General features: G+C 39.5%; 1 protein-coding gene across 6 annotated transcripts in view; it reads right to left on the bottom strand.

The window, feature by feature from the left end:
* Positions 1 to 17071, bottom strand: part of LMO7 (LIM domain 7) — a 197155-nt gene that overhangs the window by 21988 nt on the left and 158096 nt on the right. For all 6 annotated transcript variants that reach the window (XM_039222184.1, XM_039222187.1, XM_039222185.1 and 3 more), the window contains 5 exons: positions 14669 to 14811; positions 12913 to 13345; positions 10842 to 11153; positions 1488 to 1602; positions 42 to 203 (listed from right to left, as the gene is read on the bottom strand). In XM_039222184.1, the coding sequence (XP_039078115.1) occupies positions 42 to 203; positions 1488 to 1602; positions 10842 to 11153; positions 12913 to 13345; positions 14669 to 14811 (1165 nt within the window). The remainder of the gene's footprint in view (positions 1 to 41; positions 204 to 1487; positions 1603 to 10841; positions 11154 to 12912; positions 13346 to 14668; positions 14812 to 17071) is intronic.

Here is a 17071-nt window from a genome sequence, read left to right on the forward strand (position 1 = left end):
CTCCCAATTTAGAAAGCCAGACAGCGGCAAAACCAACTCACCAGACTTTCCATAGCGCCTGATATCCATTACTAGGTTTCCAGTTTCTTGAGCATTAGCCATGGTTGTCTCCCACTCTTTTGTGTCCTTACATGAAAATTTGGTGTTGTTAACAGCAATAATTTCATCATCTACCTGTAGCTGAGAAAATTCTGCTGGGCTACCTAAATAAAGAAAAATAGATTAAAGAGCCAATAATAAAAAAATTCCAAACAAACAAACACCCATGTTCTACCAAATGCTTACTTAAAGAAAAAAAATGCCTTCTTAATCTCAACTAACCATTTCTTAAATTTGTCAGTCAGGGTAGAGCCATGAAGTTTTTTTACATTATCAAATATTGGAGTATCTACAATATACAAAGCAGCAAAGGCATTTTTTATTCTACAGTATGTATATTCATTAACATGTAAAGGAGAAATAAGTGAATCCATTTAATAAAAATTATTACCTTCCTAAGAACAAAGAAAATTTTTAAATTATTTTTAAATTAAAAATATGAAATACATTGTACTTGAATTGAGCTTCCAAAACCAAATGTACCCTGGAATGGATGAAAGAAAGAAAAGAAAAGAAAAGAAAAGAAAAGAAAAGAAAAGAAAAGAAAAGAAAAGAAAAGAAAAGAAAGGAAAAGAAAAGAAAGGAAAGGAAAAGAAAAGAAAAGAAAAGAAAGGAAAAGAAAAGAAAGGAAAAGAAAGGAAAAGAAAAGAAGGAAGGAAGGAAGGAGGAAAGAGAAAAGAATAAGAAAGAAAGAAAAAGATAAAAGCAAGGCCGCTTGAAATTGTTTACAATTACCACTTACCATTATGTAATTAAACAGTCTTAAGAACTTTTTTAAATTTCTAAAAAATAACCAGTGTTAGCATGCACTTTTTATACAGCTAAAATATGTAAGTGAGGAACTCCTCTTAATGATGGTAGCTTTCATTTGAATTTTAGGCCTTGTGGTGATATTTTGCTAAGACTTCCTGGGGCTGACTTGGTACTATGGATGGGGGCGGGGTACTCCTTCTTTAAAGTCCAGAAGCATCCTTAGGACACTCCATGGGCAACAGATATGTTAGGATGCTCAGGAAATATTAATTTATTATAGAGCACTTACATCTCCACCACAAACACAGCCAATCATGGAAAGCTCTTTTTTGAATTTTCAGTGAAGTGTTGTGTGGTACCATTTCCAAATATTAAGCCTAAAATTCTGACAAACGAATTCTATAAAGGTCACAAAACTAAGACTCTACAAAACTAAAATTAAGTAGGTAAGGGGAAAAAACACTATCAGTCTCCGAGGAGGCTCGGGGAAGAGGATGCACTCCTGGCTTTCTGCTGCACTTCTCACATGTGTTTTCTCCTTCTCCATCAAACACACTAACTTCTGGAAGGAAGGGTGGGTTGAACACAGGATAACAAGGGGAAGAAAGTGCAATAGAGCTAAAGCAATGATTTACCTGCTTCAACTGACGCGACGAAGATCCCAGAAAACACCCATTTTACTGTAAACCCAAAGTCAAGACCGCTCCCAGGCGTCTGGTGTATGCTGATTCTCATATCACTGAACTGATCCTGAAAACAAATATGAACCGGAGGGATCAGGTGTCGCTGGCACCCACACGGAGGAAAGTCTATCCATGAAAGAAGGGAGGCTATATTCAAGGTACACCTGAATTATTTCATGATAAACTAGGGGCATCAATCTTTTAACTTGGGTTTCGTAAAACCTTCATTTATATAAATATCAAGGAGTTTGTTACTTTTCTGATAAGATAAGGGAAATCTTCACATCCATAGATGTTTTTCTTCACATCATTACTTAAAAAAATGTTTTTAATGTTTTATTTATTTCTGAGAGCGAGAAACTGCGTGAGCAGGGGAGGATCAGAGAGAGAGGGAGACAAGAATCCAAAACAGGCTCCAGGCTCTGAGCCAGCTGTCAGCAAAGAGCCCGAGGTGGGGCTCGAACCCACGAACCGTGAGATCATGACCTGAGCCGAAGTTGGACTCTCAACCGACTGAGCCACCCAGGCGCCCCACACATCATTACTTTAAATCAGTTGGACATTAATAAATCTTGGGCATATGCCCACCATACAAATGGGTTTACTTTATAGACCATTTGTTATTACCCAGGGAAGGAGTAAGAAGATAGACTGTGGGCTGTTTAAGGGTACAAACTGGCAATTAGGAAATAAGCCCTCGAGATGTAATGCACAGAACAGTGAATACAGGCAACACTGTATTATGATCAAACTTGCTAAGAGACTGTAACTTAATTATTCCAACCACTAAAAAGAAAATTATAGAAGGTGACTGAGGTGCTAATTATCACTACGATGGCAATCATATTACAATACACAAATGTGTCAAATTAACATACCGTACACCTTAAATGTATACAATGTTACAGATCATACATTTTAATAAAATGGCATTTTTGAAAATACAAAAAAAATTTTTAATCAGTTTTTAAAATTTCTTTAATGTATATTTATTTTTGAGAAAGAGAAAGAGTGCAAGCCAGGGAGGGGCAGAGAGAGAGGGAAACACAGAATCTGAAGCAGGCTCCAGGCTCTGAGCTAGTTGTCAGCACAGAGCCTGACGCAGAGCTTGAACCCACGAGCTGTGAGATCATGACCTGGGCCGAAGTCGGACACCCTACCGACTGAGCCACCCAGGCATCCCAAATTTTAATCGTTTTAAAAATGCCACCATAAACCGTGAGAGACTCTTGAATGCTGAGAACAAACTGAGGGCTGGGCGGGGGGTGGAGAGAGGGGAAGGAGGAGATGGGCATGGGGGAGGGCACTCGTTGGGATGAGCACTGGGTGTTATATGTAAACCAACTTGACAATAAACTATTTAAGGAAAAAAATTAAAAAATAAAAATAAAAATGCCACCATGCTATTAGAAAAGCTGTCTCTGACATTCAGCAGAGTCACCTGCATAATTTCAAGGGGTTCGTCAACACACAATCAGCCAGCTGTGGTGAGCGTATGGGACTCCCACCGCCCCTAACAAACACCCAAAGCTTTGGCAAGGCGATGTGTGGCCCACTGCCGCAGAAGATCCGGTGGTCAGGGCAGAGCCGCCCCACAGCTGCGGGATGCGGAGCGATGGCACCCCGAGGAACCACAGGGCAGACGCCAAAAGGGAACCAGCTGGAAACGCTGAGCAGCAAGTCACAGCCTCCTTGAAGTAACCTCAGCCGTAAGCCCAAGAATGAGGGCCACCCTGACAACAGACAGCCTCCACCACCACACCACACAGCAGCAAATTATCAGTGCCATAGACTCACAGCCATTTCGAAAACAAATGTTTTAAGTTTTAAAATATACAATGTCTGAACATTTCAATTATCTTTCATATTTTATGTGTTTTGTTTGGGGTCGGCAGCAGACATGAATTTTAACTTGCAATTCTCATACTAGTTTCAGTCTTCGATTCCATATAATTAAGAACTTAGACTAGAAGAAAACATTCTTCCTAAAGCCACTTAATTTCCAGAAAAAAAAAAAAAGACCTACAAGTTCTCCAGTTCAATGTGGCCATTAAAACCGAACCTAGGGCCCATTGGGCAATTCATAAAGCTTTATGCCAAAGTTTTCCCATCTCTAAAATAAATTTAGGGGTGCCTGGATGGCTCAGTCAGTTAAGTGTCCAACTTCGGCTCAGGTCCTGATCTCACAGTTCGTGGGTTCGAGCCCTGCATCAGGCTCTGTGCTGACAGCTAGCTCAGAGCCTGGAGCCTGTTTCAGATTCTGTGTCTCCCTCTCTCTCTGACCCTCTACTGCTCATGCTGTCTCTCTCTCTCAGAAATAAATAAAACAAAATTTTTTAAAAATTAAAAAAATAAAAATAAAAAATAAATAAAACAAGTTTAAAATCCACGTGACTATATTCTGAGAAAAATCGATATTAAATAAGAATTAAAAAGAAGGCAAGGAAGGCACTGAACCAAGAACTTACTACGTTCTATGGACACAGGAGGGCTTTAACAACATGTGCTTGTTCATTTGTTCAACATGCACTACTGTACTTCTGTTCTGTATAAAACCCAGTGCCTAGTTCTTGGGAAAAAAAGATGGATGAGGCATGGTCCTTGCTCTTGAAAAATAATTATTGACTCTTCAAGAGTTGAGTATGGAATTATTTTTTAAAAATCTGTAGCTAATAATATAGAAAAGTTTTCATCAGAAAGCTTGTAAAAGCAGTTTAAATACAGAAACCCAGATGTAGGTAGTGAGAATACATTAATAATCGGCCTGATGAACACCAGTCTGCAGAATAGAACTCTGCTATGAATAGAAAAAATTACTGGTTAGTTCCACTCCTTAACCGAAACTACCATACACTTACATTAGAGATGACTCAGTGAAAACAAGTGGTCATCTTTGCCACACTTAACCATCCAAAAAAAAAAAAAAAAGGACTTAAAGCCATTTACAGAATCTATTGCTATAAAAGGGCACAAGAGACAAATGATACATTAGATATTCAAGATACTCATTGATGGTTTTTATTTTGAACTATAAAAGATAGGATGGAGTTCTAATAAATAGTCTCAAACTACATAAAGAATACTTTGTGGGAGACGGCAAGTGAACATTATTCTTTTCTACCAAATATAGGATAAAAGAGAATGAGCTCAAGCTAAAGATGAAAGAGGCTCACAATTTTATTAGACCAGAAGAACTGTCTCACAAAAGAATATTCTTACCTTGGAAAGAAGCTTCTACTTGAACATATTAAAGAAAAGGGCAGATAACCACCTCTCTCAAACAGTTAACAGGGGACAGCCTTACTGTGGCTGCCAGTAGTCTGGCAGACTGTAAGTGTGGGCCCTTAGGACTATACACAGACAAAGCAGGAAAGAACCCCGTGATCAATTAGAGGTGTTTTTCTATCAATAACCAGGTGACCTCTGGTCTGTCCCTGACTCTGGAACGAACTTCTCTCTCAAAATGATGCTAATCTGCAAGCTTTTTATTTTGCAAAACCCTATTTTCAAATGAAAATCTTATGTAGACCACTTCCCTCCCAAACCAACCCATAAAAGCAGCTATAATTTCAGTTTTCAAGCTGTAATTTCAATGGCATGGCTTGCCCATGATGGTGGTCCGTAGGCATTGCTGTGGAATCCTCGGTCCTCGAATTGGATGTGTAGGAGAACATATCTAAAATTAGAGTTTAGCATACACTATTCAGCAGCGATTTCAGTTAGGATTTCTACTTCCCTATTTATCTCTTAAGACACATGCCATTTGAGTATTCTACCAACAGTCCATGCTTTCCATGCTTCAGAAGATGATGATAAGGCAATTATAACTGCTTGAACTGGACAGAACCAGAAATATAAATTCTTGGGGGAAATCTAGATTCTTGATGACTGATAAAGAACCATGTCAAGTGGTTCCCACTGTCTATGCAGGAAAAGATAAGAGTATGGTTATCAACATATCACCATTTAAAAATAATTTCCCTCAAATTAGATACAGTTTAAACAGAAGTATACACTGAAAGCCAAGCTTTTAGACAAAAATATGATGACCTCTCTAGAGTAGCAAAGACCACATTTAATTTTAGGATATCTGATGAATTCAGAGTTTCTTCTCACCAAAGATGAAAACTGATGAAACCAGGGTCAATCTTACGTACTCACAGGCCAGAAAGCTTTTCTCCCTGATTTTTCAATGAGATAAATGTGTTAACCTAAGGGAAGCCTTACTGAAATTGATAAAATTAAAATACTCAAAATAGATTTGGGCTCTATAGTCATTAAGAAACAGAGGAAATATACCAACTTTGATTATTGTACACATGATCTTTTGCATCGTTTCTTCAGGGTCTGAGAAGGGTGAGAACATAGGTGGGTGGTGCCAAATTATTGTATCGCTCTGGCACCGGAGCCCCTCTCCTTTGCCAAAGGTACATCTATACCTGCTGGCTCCACTCCTCCATTCCAAGAGCAGGTGGTGTTTCCAGCTCTATTGCTTAACTCAACCTATTTCAAGTTTATCTCTTTCCTACCAAACCCATTTTCCATCCTCCTTCCACAAGCCACTACCACCTATTCCTGCTTTCAGAAACTGTCTTCTCTGTCATCCACTATCCCACTTTCCCCCGTCTTTTCCTCCATCTGTCTGGCCAGCTCTCAGTTTCAACTGTGTGCTCCTCCACTTCCTCTCCTACATTCACTTTCTTGTTCTTCCCTAGCCAGTCTCCCATTTTTGCTACAAGCCTTCCTCAGTTAACCTCCTTCCCTGCTACTGTCTCAGCCCATTATATCCAAAACTAAATTCATGATCTTCTTCCCAAACCTACTCCTTTCCACCTCTTGTTTCTGGACTGTTGGTCAGTTACATCACTACCTGACCAGATGCCCAAGTTAGCAACACCTGGGTCTCTTCCTGCTTCCCTTCCCACACCAGCTGCACACAAGAGCCCCCACTCTTCAGCACACACATGCATTCATAAAAAGTGCTCTCAAGCCCTCAATCCATACATCTATCCTGAATCCTCCCATCCTTTCATTGCTCTTCAGGTCACCATCTTAATTTAGAGGGGAGACCATAGCCCAAACTAATGCAGCCACCTTCTCATTGGCTCGCCTGCCCCTGCTCTTCTTTCCTTCCATCTTCTACACAGCTGCCAGAATTGCAGCCACACAACATGCCAATTATTACGACTGCATGCCATTTTAAAATTGCCGGTAGCTCTTTACTACCTATTGGGTAGATTTCCAACTCTACCTTTAATAAATTCTACATTTCAGATTCAGGGCTGTTAAGTTTTAATAACCATACAGCTTCCCTCAAAAACAATTTTAAGAATGACTTTACCTTTATGAAACAGAATATTTCAGTCCCTGTTGGTTCTAAAATTCTAAAGATACAACAAATTTAACAGAAACCAACATTTGGAGACTTGACTACACATAAGACAGTTCTCAAATTGTAGCTTGTCATGTTTCAAAAAAATTAGGGTCAGAGAAATTACAGCTGTGGCCTAAGCACTTAACCAGCCCAGGGCAAGTTATGTAACTTTCACATCTCAAGTATTTCATCAGTAAAAGTGGGGATAGTATCACCTAGTTTGCAAGGTCATTGGGAGGATTAAGTAAAACATTTAAGAGGTGCCAAGGTACATGACTACTGTGCCATAATTACTTTCTGTTCCCTATGGAAACAATATTACATATATATGCTGATTAAGCAATTTCCAGATCAACTAAAGAGAATCCTATTTGATGCTCATATAACTTAGCTCTGAAGCCAACAGAACTGTCAGCGTTCAATGATTACTTCCAGATCCAGGCACTGTGCTAACAGTGATCAGGACAGGACTGCTTCCTACCCTGCCAGAGAAGAGAGTCTTGTGAAGGTGACAAGCCAGCTCAGTGCATGGGAGGCAACTGTGACGCTGTGAGCCCTGGGTGCTATTCAAAAAGGGCACTATCACAGGCTTGCTGATTAAGAAGCAAACATGCACAAAAACTTCCTTCCTTCCATGTATATCATCTGTCTTCTGGTACAATTTTAAAAACACTGGGCCACTGGTTCTGAAATGTGGATCTGGGTGGAGTTTGGGAGAAGAGTGCTCTGACAAGAAAGAACAGGAAACAAAACACTGTAGATGAGACCAATCAGGGGGAAAGGTATCGAAGCCACATCTGAGAGGCAACTGGAGGAGGATGAAGAACTCTGGGAGACATACTCTCTCCCCTTGCCTCGGGGTAACCCTGAGGATTGCCCTGGAAGCCTGGAACAGAAAAAGAGGCAGGAAAGAAGCAATCCCATAAGTAGAAGTAGAAGAGAAAAGGGAGTAGAGAGGAATGAAACACCTGCTTGGCAACAGAGATGGGAAAGAACCTATAAGGACCTACATTACCTGCTGGCTCAAGTTCATACCTCAGTTTGGAGATCAAGGCCCTGACTGCAATGAGTCAGTGCAATGAGTCACTTACAAAAGTGTCCACTACGTGTAAAGGCTGTGGAGGGTACAAAGAATACCAGTGAAGGAGAAATGGTGAACACTCAGAACAAGAATTCAGCAAATGAAACTTTAAAGTAAAAAGTTCACTTCCAGCTCAGGGAAGAAGAGGTCCTGATTCATGAAGAAAGTGATCCTCCTGGGCTTTGAAAGGACAGGAGGACTTCACAAGACAAACATGGGTAAAAGGACCATTTTAGAATGTGTGAACAGTAAGAACAAATATCTCTGATGTGTTTAAGAAAGTGTACTAAGTATTCAAGAAAAAGCAAGTGGTATTGTATGGCCAGGTCACCTACTTCCCAGTCTTTTCCCCACAATATAGTGTGGTGCAGGTGACCTGGAATCAAATTGCCTCGTTTCAAATCCTGACTCCACCGCTCAGTACCCTGGGTGGCTTTGGACAAGTAACATGACCATTCCATGCCTCAATGTCCACAACAGCCTAACAGGGGTACAAGGGTCCCTGAGAACTAAGAAATAGCTTCAGAAGCCCAGTTGGCACATGGTGAGCACTCAAGAAGCAGCTGTTACAACATTACAAAGGGGCTTTCGGACCAGTGTTTGAAGGACCACAGCACTCCCTTGAGTGCTTTGAACTTCACTGAACAGACCACAGAGGGGCTCTGGAGGCTTTGCAGCAGAGACATGCCCAAGTGCAGCCTGGCCTCCTACAAGTCAATCTAGCATCAGGCTAGATTGTTCAAATACATGTGACTACTTACAAAGCATTTGCACTGATGGGGAAAGGGCTTGGGAATTAGGGTTGTAGAAGCAAGACTAGAAAAGAACATCATGGAAGATACAGGAACAAAGAAACGAAAGGGCGTTACTAATAAAAGTGTGAAGCAAGAAGGAGAAAGAAGACCCGAAGGACACGTATGAAGCTACCAAAACATCTAGACGTTCACCCACATATTACTTGTGATTTTTCTATTCTCCTAACACCTGGAATTAGAGAGTTTGGACAAACATTTGGAAGGGTGTTGCAAACACTCTTGACTTATTAGTCATTGGCTGTCTTATTCCCAAGGCAAGTAAGCTCCTTATCAGTGACAAGAGCAGGTGATGGTACCTGAACTTTCTTCATAGTGCGAAAAACTTTGAGACAGGTAAGTCAGCGTATGGTACATACACGTGTTCAAGCATTCCAACTGTTTTCCTTGGGAAAGCCTCCTTTTGCTTGGTAGGATACCATTTCAAGCTTGGAGACAAAGGAGCATAAATCCATTAATGATGAAACCTGAATCCATGCCATTTTAATTCAGGTTCCTCTGAACTGCAATAACCTGGAACACACACCCCCACATCACACTTAGCCTCTTGTTCTTAATCCCCGGATGTAGCGAGTCAGCTGCCACCCTGAGGGAGTGACGAGCCCCTAGTGCACAATACATTAATGAGGCTGTTTTGTTGAGTCTGCTATTTGAAAAGGTGAAGGCAAACACGCAGGTCCATAAAACAAAAGACACCTTGCTTCTGTTTTTATTCTTCACCCACTGGTACTTTATGTTCTCTAAGCATAGCACAGGCGATTGTTCTGATCTACTCAAACTTATGATGCTAATTATGGCTTTCCCGTTCTTTAAAAATGAAGCAAAAAATTTACAACTCATGATTTTAGCAAGCTGAAGAAATATTTTTAGACCTATGTTTGTAAATACGCATGGGAACAACAAAGACATATACCTAAATGTTACCAAAGATTGCCTCTAAATGAGGGGACAACCAGTGGCTTTCATCATGTGTACTTTCCTGCATTCCCAAATTTTCTCAAGAACAGAGGACTTCAAAATCAGAAAAAAAAAAAAAAAACCCTCAAACTTGTAAAGCTTTTCTGTAGTAAATATGCCAGTCCCGATTATTGCACATAGTTATTTCATTACTATAACTTAGGACAAGGTACATACTTGATAATGTGTCTTGGAGACCACATCTATTCCGGCAAGGCACCACCGAAGGCCTGACTAAGCCGAAGAACCACACAAGCTCCTCCCTGCCCAGGGGTTCATACAGCTACCAAACTGCTTAACAAAGGGGGTGGATTTTTAAAGAAAAGCTTTCTGTTCTCTAGACAACCAACAACTTTTAGCTTACATGTAAAACCTACTACATTCATTAACCTAGTAATTCTCTTAAAAGCCATCTGTGGTGATTTTAAGTCAGAAAAACTACAAGTGGCCTCCAGTCATTCTTCATCTGATGGTATATTTGCTTGGACTCCAAATGTTACAGAACACAACTGTCCTACTGTAACTAAGCACTCAATATTCCCTTTAAGATTCAAGAAACAGGACAAAACTGTAGACTTTCTAAATCAGTATTAAAAGTCACTAGCCGGTTCATCTGATAAGGAAAGAAATGTTGTGTCCCTAGAGACCAGCATCTAGCATGTGTACCAATTTCCCCTTGTGGTCAGTTAATTTCCCTGAGGAGGGGCTTTTATTACTTACTTACCTGTTAGACTTGAATCTATTACCCTCCAAGTGACCCCTATACCTGAGCCAGGGACTGCTGAGCACTAGAAGTATAAGGCAGCAGGTGCTGAAATGAGGAGTAGAGAGAAAAACCAGCCAAACTCTAAAGAGACTCGTCCAGCAAGTCTCAATAGACACACATCACAAGGGTAATCTGGATCCATAAAGTCCAAAGGGGAAGAGGCCTCCTTCTTCCAAGATGTGCTAAAACTAAAACGCAGTATCGTTTTCTGCATTATCAGCCCAGATACTAATGCATAGAGGTTAGAAACATGGTTTCCAGATTTAGATACTTATGTTTCAGAGCAATGGGTGATGAGGAACCTTCCCAAATTCACCTGTGAGGATCTTGAGACCTCTGTCTGTGGTGAGCTTCCCTCTTCTCCAAGCTCAGACATTAAGTCAGGGCCAGATGTGGAAGACAGCGTGGCTTTGGACGTGGCTGCTTCATCCTGGGAAAGTGATGAGAAGGAGGGGGTAGGAGAGGGCAGCTGCATCACACCTTCTCCCACCGCTGCTCCCTCTCTCTCATGGGACTTGCTGGTAGCAGGCTGGCTCATGTCAGGTTTTTGCACAGAGGTGCTGACCAAACTGCTCTGAGTTCTCTTAATATCTTCGACATCTCCGTTATACTTCCAACCAGCATCCATCTGAAAAGGACAGCATTTTAAGCTTGGCATTGTTAACTTCTGTTTAAAAAAATACATACCCTAAATATTTTAAAACTATGAAAGTAACATACCTCCCATGCAACTATTGCTAAAAGCTTAGAGCGTGTTCTTTCATGCTAACAGATAGACACGTGATGTGTTGGGAAAAGGACTTGTTTTAACAAAAGTGTTGATATTATACACAGACTTCTGAAACTTTCCTTACTCATTTACATCATTCTGATGGGTGAAGAGAGCTCTAGACTACACTTTTTAATTATTGAGTGCTGCACAGTAGGGATATCTACAATGTATTCAGTTGATATGTATTCAGGATTGTTTCAAGTTTTCTGTAACCTCCAAAAATATTGCAACAAGTAGCTATATATTATTACAAGTGGAATATTTATTTTCATAGGTTTCGAAAAGTATACTTATTGGACCAAAGGTTATTTTATGTATAACAAATGTAATATTAAAAAACTTAATGTGATATACAAATTATATATGTATGTATATATACATATATCTTATGTATATATATTATGTATGTATGTCTATTTATCTATCTACCTATATATATCTTCTCAAAAAAAAATGATAGCAATGCATTCCTAATGTAATGTACAAGCATCGCTGTTTCTCCAACCCTTGCCAACACCAGACATTTTCAATGTTTTAAATATTTGTCAGTCTGATGATTGAAAAGCTGTACATTTCATTCTGGCTCTGATGAAGCTGAACATGCTTCAATGTGTTTTATGTTATCAACCATTTGAATTCCTTCTTCCTTAAAATGGCGACTCATTTCTACATCCATTTTTCTAGACTTATCTTTTTCTTACCCATTTGTAGGAGCATGTTAAATCTTACTGATATAAATCCTAAGTCTAGAATTCATTTTGCTAATATTTTTCTGACTCTCTAAATTGTCTTTCAACTATGTTAGTAATGAGTCATATATGTATGTACATATATGTATATATATGATTTTTATGCCACCAAATATCTCTATTTTACTTAATATAATGATTAGGAGTTTCCTGGCTAGTTGTGGCAGGTTTTCCTTACCTTGAATATTTTTTTCAAGCTTTTTCTTAGACTTTAGGATACTATATTTGCAGAAGTAAAAAGAATTTGAACACTGATCTTAAGACACAGAGTTAAAATTAATACACCCACTTTCAGGTATGCATTACTGCTTCAATCTCAGGGCAAACAATTCCATTTTCAATATTCCTAAAAATCCCAGTATAAATAGAACCATGAATTACATTTTAATAACCACATTCAAGCATAGCAAATTCTAATAAAGTGGGTACTCAGAGGAAACTAAAAAGCTATTCATAAGGCACCTGAAAATATTCAGGTTAAATGATATGACATTGCTGTTTGTAGGTCAAAAAGAGCTATTAGCATCTTCATCTAGTTCAACCTAATACTTTACAAAAGCTGTATTTGAGAAAACATACCACTAAAAAAATACTCTGCCTTAGAAAGCAGCTTATTCATTCTTTAAAATGTTATCAGCCTTACTTTCATTGAATTTAAAGTTTAATCTGTTTCACAGAGTTGTTATATTTTAAGCATTGAATGTCTATTGAATCTAAACTGGCTGAAATTGCTTTACACATACGTTATGTACATTTTATACATCAAGTAGATGGAACTCAAACTTCTGTACAAGTTCACCAACATCGTGCTCTTGAGAACAGGCTAAATGAACTGGGAACACATTTTTTTTTTTTTTTTTTTTTACCGTGTAGGATCTCGGGAGTGATGAGATTCCTCTTGCCTGAGAGCCAAAAGGTCTCGGTGTGACCACAGATGTTAACCTGGCTGTATCAGTTTTCTGGTAACTTCTGGGGAGAGAGGCTGAAATTCGAGTCGACTCGGTTTGTGTACTCAGTGAATGCTGAGGAGACAAAGGGTCTGGGTGGTGTTCTTCCATGGGGCTTTGAGAAGGAAGCTGAATTTCAGCGGCTGCAGCGTCCTCTCCTTTTGCAAAAGTTGTAGAATCTTGTTTAGGAACTTCTGCAGAATACGTTGTTCCCTTCTCTTTTGCTCTCTCACTCTGGTAACTTGCTTCTGACGTGGTCAGTCTAGGGGAAAGCTTCTCTTCATGCAGTATTTCATCAGAAGAATGCAACCTCCTTCTTGATGGAACTGCGGACATTTGATTTCGGGATTCCCTAAGCAGAAAGGAGAACACCGTAACCATAAAGTTACCCGTTTAGCACAAGGAGGTGGAGAGAGACAGGTTACTTTGACAAGAATATAAATCAGCCTAAGAATTAAAAGGCTACTGACTTCATACAATAACCAATACAATATGAATAGAATATGAGGATAAATACACATAATTTTTTTAGTGTCACACTAAAAAATTGTAAGAACTGGAGTTTTTTTTTTTTTTTAACAGGCTTTCAAATACTTCAGAGAGATTTTTTTTTAATTGTAAAGAGTTGTTAATAAGAAAATAAGGATATTTAATAAGGGATTCTTCACAAAGCTTTACCCATAAGTTCATAAATCTTCCCAAATTAGCACACTGTAGATATTACTAATTGACAACCAATTTGAACCTGCCAATAATGTGGCTTTCTTTACAGGGTTGTGAGCTTCCCGTTGCCCCCCGTAGTTTTAAACAATTTAGTAAAAATAAAAGATTTCCACAAAGGACTCAGACTTCAATTAAGATCAAGTTAGGATATGATTTCATACAGGTTGATAGAACTCACACGGACAATTGTTACAGATTAAAGACACCATTCACATTTGTAGAGAAGTTCATGAAACATCCTCATCACTCCCGTTTAGTAGGGAATACCTTTCAAACTGCTCTGCCTTTAAGTGAAAGAAACGGTGTTTACCATTTGCTTCTAGGGCACAAAGGAGTTTTGTTTAATTTCACCTGACAGCACATTTCCTTTCTGACATTATCCTTAAAGCATATTTGCCTTCCCCATGACCTAGAAATATTCCAAGGTTTCTCACAGTAACTGCTCTATGGGAAAGTTTAAATTGGACCTTTATCCTGTTCTGTTGCAATGCCAAAAATACACCGCTCCCATTTACACTTATATTGTCTTCCTTTAAAATATAATTTTAATCGCACCACTAAACCATGAAAAGGAACTTTATATTTTACACAATTTAGATGAGTGGGATCCGGTTTTATTTGGCCATTCCCTTCCTAAATTCACTTTAAGAGGAGAAAAGTAGTTTATTTTCTGCACCAATTATAGCCAGCACCATCCGATATCAAATGTGAACATACAATGTAAAAATCAAGAAATAATGCACACTGTATTAAGCATCCACTTCTTTTGTTAATCCAAGTCACTATTTATTACAGCAATACTTTGCTTTTTCATTGCAGAGCCACATACTGAGAGTTTAATGCCTGTTTGTGGTTTAATACTGGCATACACCTTCCATCACACTACACTTGCATAAAATAGGAATTTCTAGCACTGGTATCTGAAACCGTGAGATGCACTCAGCTTTCTTACCTGTCCTGCAGCATTTCCTTAAATGTCTTCGAGCTTCTCTCAGACTTCTCAAGTGCCTGCTTTTCAATTTCTTCCCTCTCTTCTTTTTTCTTCTGCAGATCTGAGGTGTAGCTTTTTCGACGGTCTTTCCATTTTGCAAGGTCCTGACAGAAGAAAATCACATCAGCACAGGCATACCTGAATTTCTAAACACCCTTTCTAGCAGTGAGAGAGTGCCAGAGGATCCCATTACATCGCTGAAACTATTCACTCCAACCTGATGCCAAGGTGCCCTAATTTTGCTTTTTATAGCTGGTGTTTCTGTACCAACCTTTATCTCATGTGTCTGTCTAAAAAACCTGACCTAGTAAGATAGACCCCATTACTGTTTTCATGCCTCCCTGACCATTTCACAAAGAATGCTAAATGCTTGTTAACTGGGTGCCGGGTCAGAAAGGTCAGGAACTGTTTCAAATTCATTTTCATGTCATTCCAATAATCTGGCTCAGGTGAAATGGTAGATGTCACAAGTGTAACCGGGACAGAGCTGGGACTGGAATGGTCAAGCATTACTGCACGATCTTTCATCTAACATACAGCGAGCTCCAACCAGAAGGCCACAAACATGCCGATACAGAAGATGTGGGTCCCCTCAAAGAACTCCTCTAGGTCTTGAAGGGAAAGAGACTTGTCAATAAAAGTTCAACAGTGAACTTTATCATCCAGCGATGATTGGAATGCACAGGATGGTGGGGGTCTGGTCAATTGTACCTGAGGCAGTGGAGGGCAGAGTTTGAAAAGGCTTTCCTGGAGAGGCCAGGCTTGAGTACATGATTTCAAAGCAGGCAAACTCCACCTCCGGGCAGGGCAATAAGGAAGATCACACAGAACAAGTGGATCTGTTTCCCATATTCCCAGGAATAAAAGTCTAACCTAGCTGGCTGCTGACCCAAGGACAATCAACTTAATTTTCCTTTTAAATTAGCTGAGCACCCTAAGCTGGTCGTCACACTCAGGGGTTTAAGATATTTTGGATGGTACAGGCTTTTCTATGTCTCCAAAATACAGAAATGCCATAATAAGAACTACCAGTGGCATTCCAGTCCAAACAGAAGCACATCCACGATCTCAGACTAACCTAAGTTTGCTTTATACCTCTAAGAGTAGACACTGGGACACCTGGGTGGCTCAGTTGGTTGAATGTCCAACTTCAGCCTAGGTCACGATCTCACCATTCCTGAGTTCAAGCCCTGTGTTGGGCTCTGTGCTGACAGTTCAGAACTTGGAGGCTGTTTCAGATTCTGTTTCTCCCTCCCTCCGCCCCTTCCCCACTTGCGCAGATGTGCGCATACACACGGCGCTCTCTCCCTCTCTCTGTCTCAAAAATAAACAAACATTAAAAAAAAAAAAGAGAGTAGACAGGACCACTCCTGTTTAGAAACAACCTGAAGCCAATACTACTTCCAAAAAGAACAAAAGCAGTGTGTATTTAGTCCTAGAAGATAATCAGCATGAACTTTCCAAAAAGTTTGGTTTATACCTTTAAGAGTAGACAGGGCCACTCCTGTTTAAAAACAGCCTGAAGCCCATACAAACTACTTCCACCAAGAACAAAAGCAGTGTGCATTTAGTCCTAGAGGATAATCAGTGTGAATTTTCATCTAACTTGACTTAATGGATAACCCCTCAAGAGTTATTTTCATACCCAAGTCATCACCATGTATTTTGGCAAAGTGACATCGAACTACTGTTTCTTGATAATTAAAGCGAGTTCCCAACTAAAAGAGACACTGGAATTTAGAAATGCAGCCAAGGCAGAGGGTTCTTCATAGACTCTAATCTCTTTGAAAATGAAGATTTACTATCCCTGGCCCGCCTGTTCATTTTAACACGCTGCCCTTCCCATAAAGTTGTTCTCAAACTCTTTGGGGTTTGCTCTGTTTAATTTATCTATTGTATTTCTAGACACTCCTTTGGTTTGTAACAATTACCTCTGTCAAAAAAGATCAGGCTTTTTTCCTGCAGGAACAAAGCTAAATATTAAGTCTGTATCCAAATAAACAACTGAATACAGGTCAGCTCTGTGAAAACATTGAATTTTGATTCCAATCAACTACTTTTCCAACCCAAATAGTACTCTTAGTTATATTCCTTATTTCTCCCCAAGTCTCTATGAACTCTGAGAGCCCCTTCACCTCTCCCTGCTAATGCCCAGACTATTTGGGATCCCCGACTCTTCTGCTACCCCTAAACTTTGAGCTAAGTCTTTTCCTTCCACAAGCTTCAATAACAGTCATACTACAAATTCAAACAACCAAAGCAAGTTAACAAGTTAACCATGCTGTAAGGAAGCAGGTTCATATTTTTTTTAGAACTCATAGAGAATATGAGAGAATAAACCTCCCATTATATTTTCCACAGTGG

Source organism: Hyaena hyaena, unplaced genomic scaffold, assembly GCF_003009895.1.
Source record: "Hyaena hyaena isolate Hyena2069 unplaced genomic scaffold, ASM300989v1 scaffold_1073, whole genome shotgun sequence".
Taxonomy (NCBI): Eukaryota; Metazoa; Chordata; class Mammalia; order Carnivora; family Hyaenidae; genus Hyaena; species Hyaena hyaena.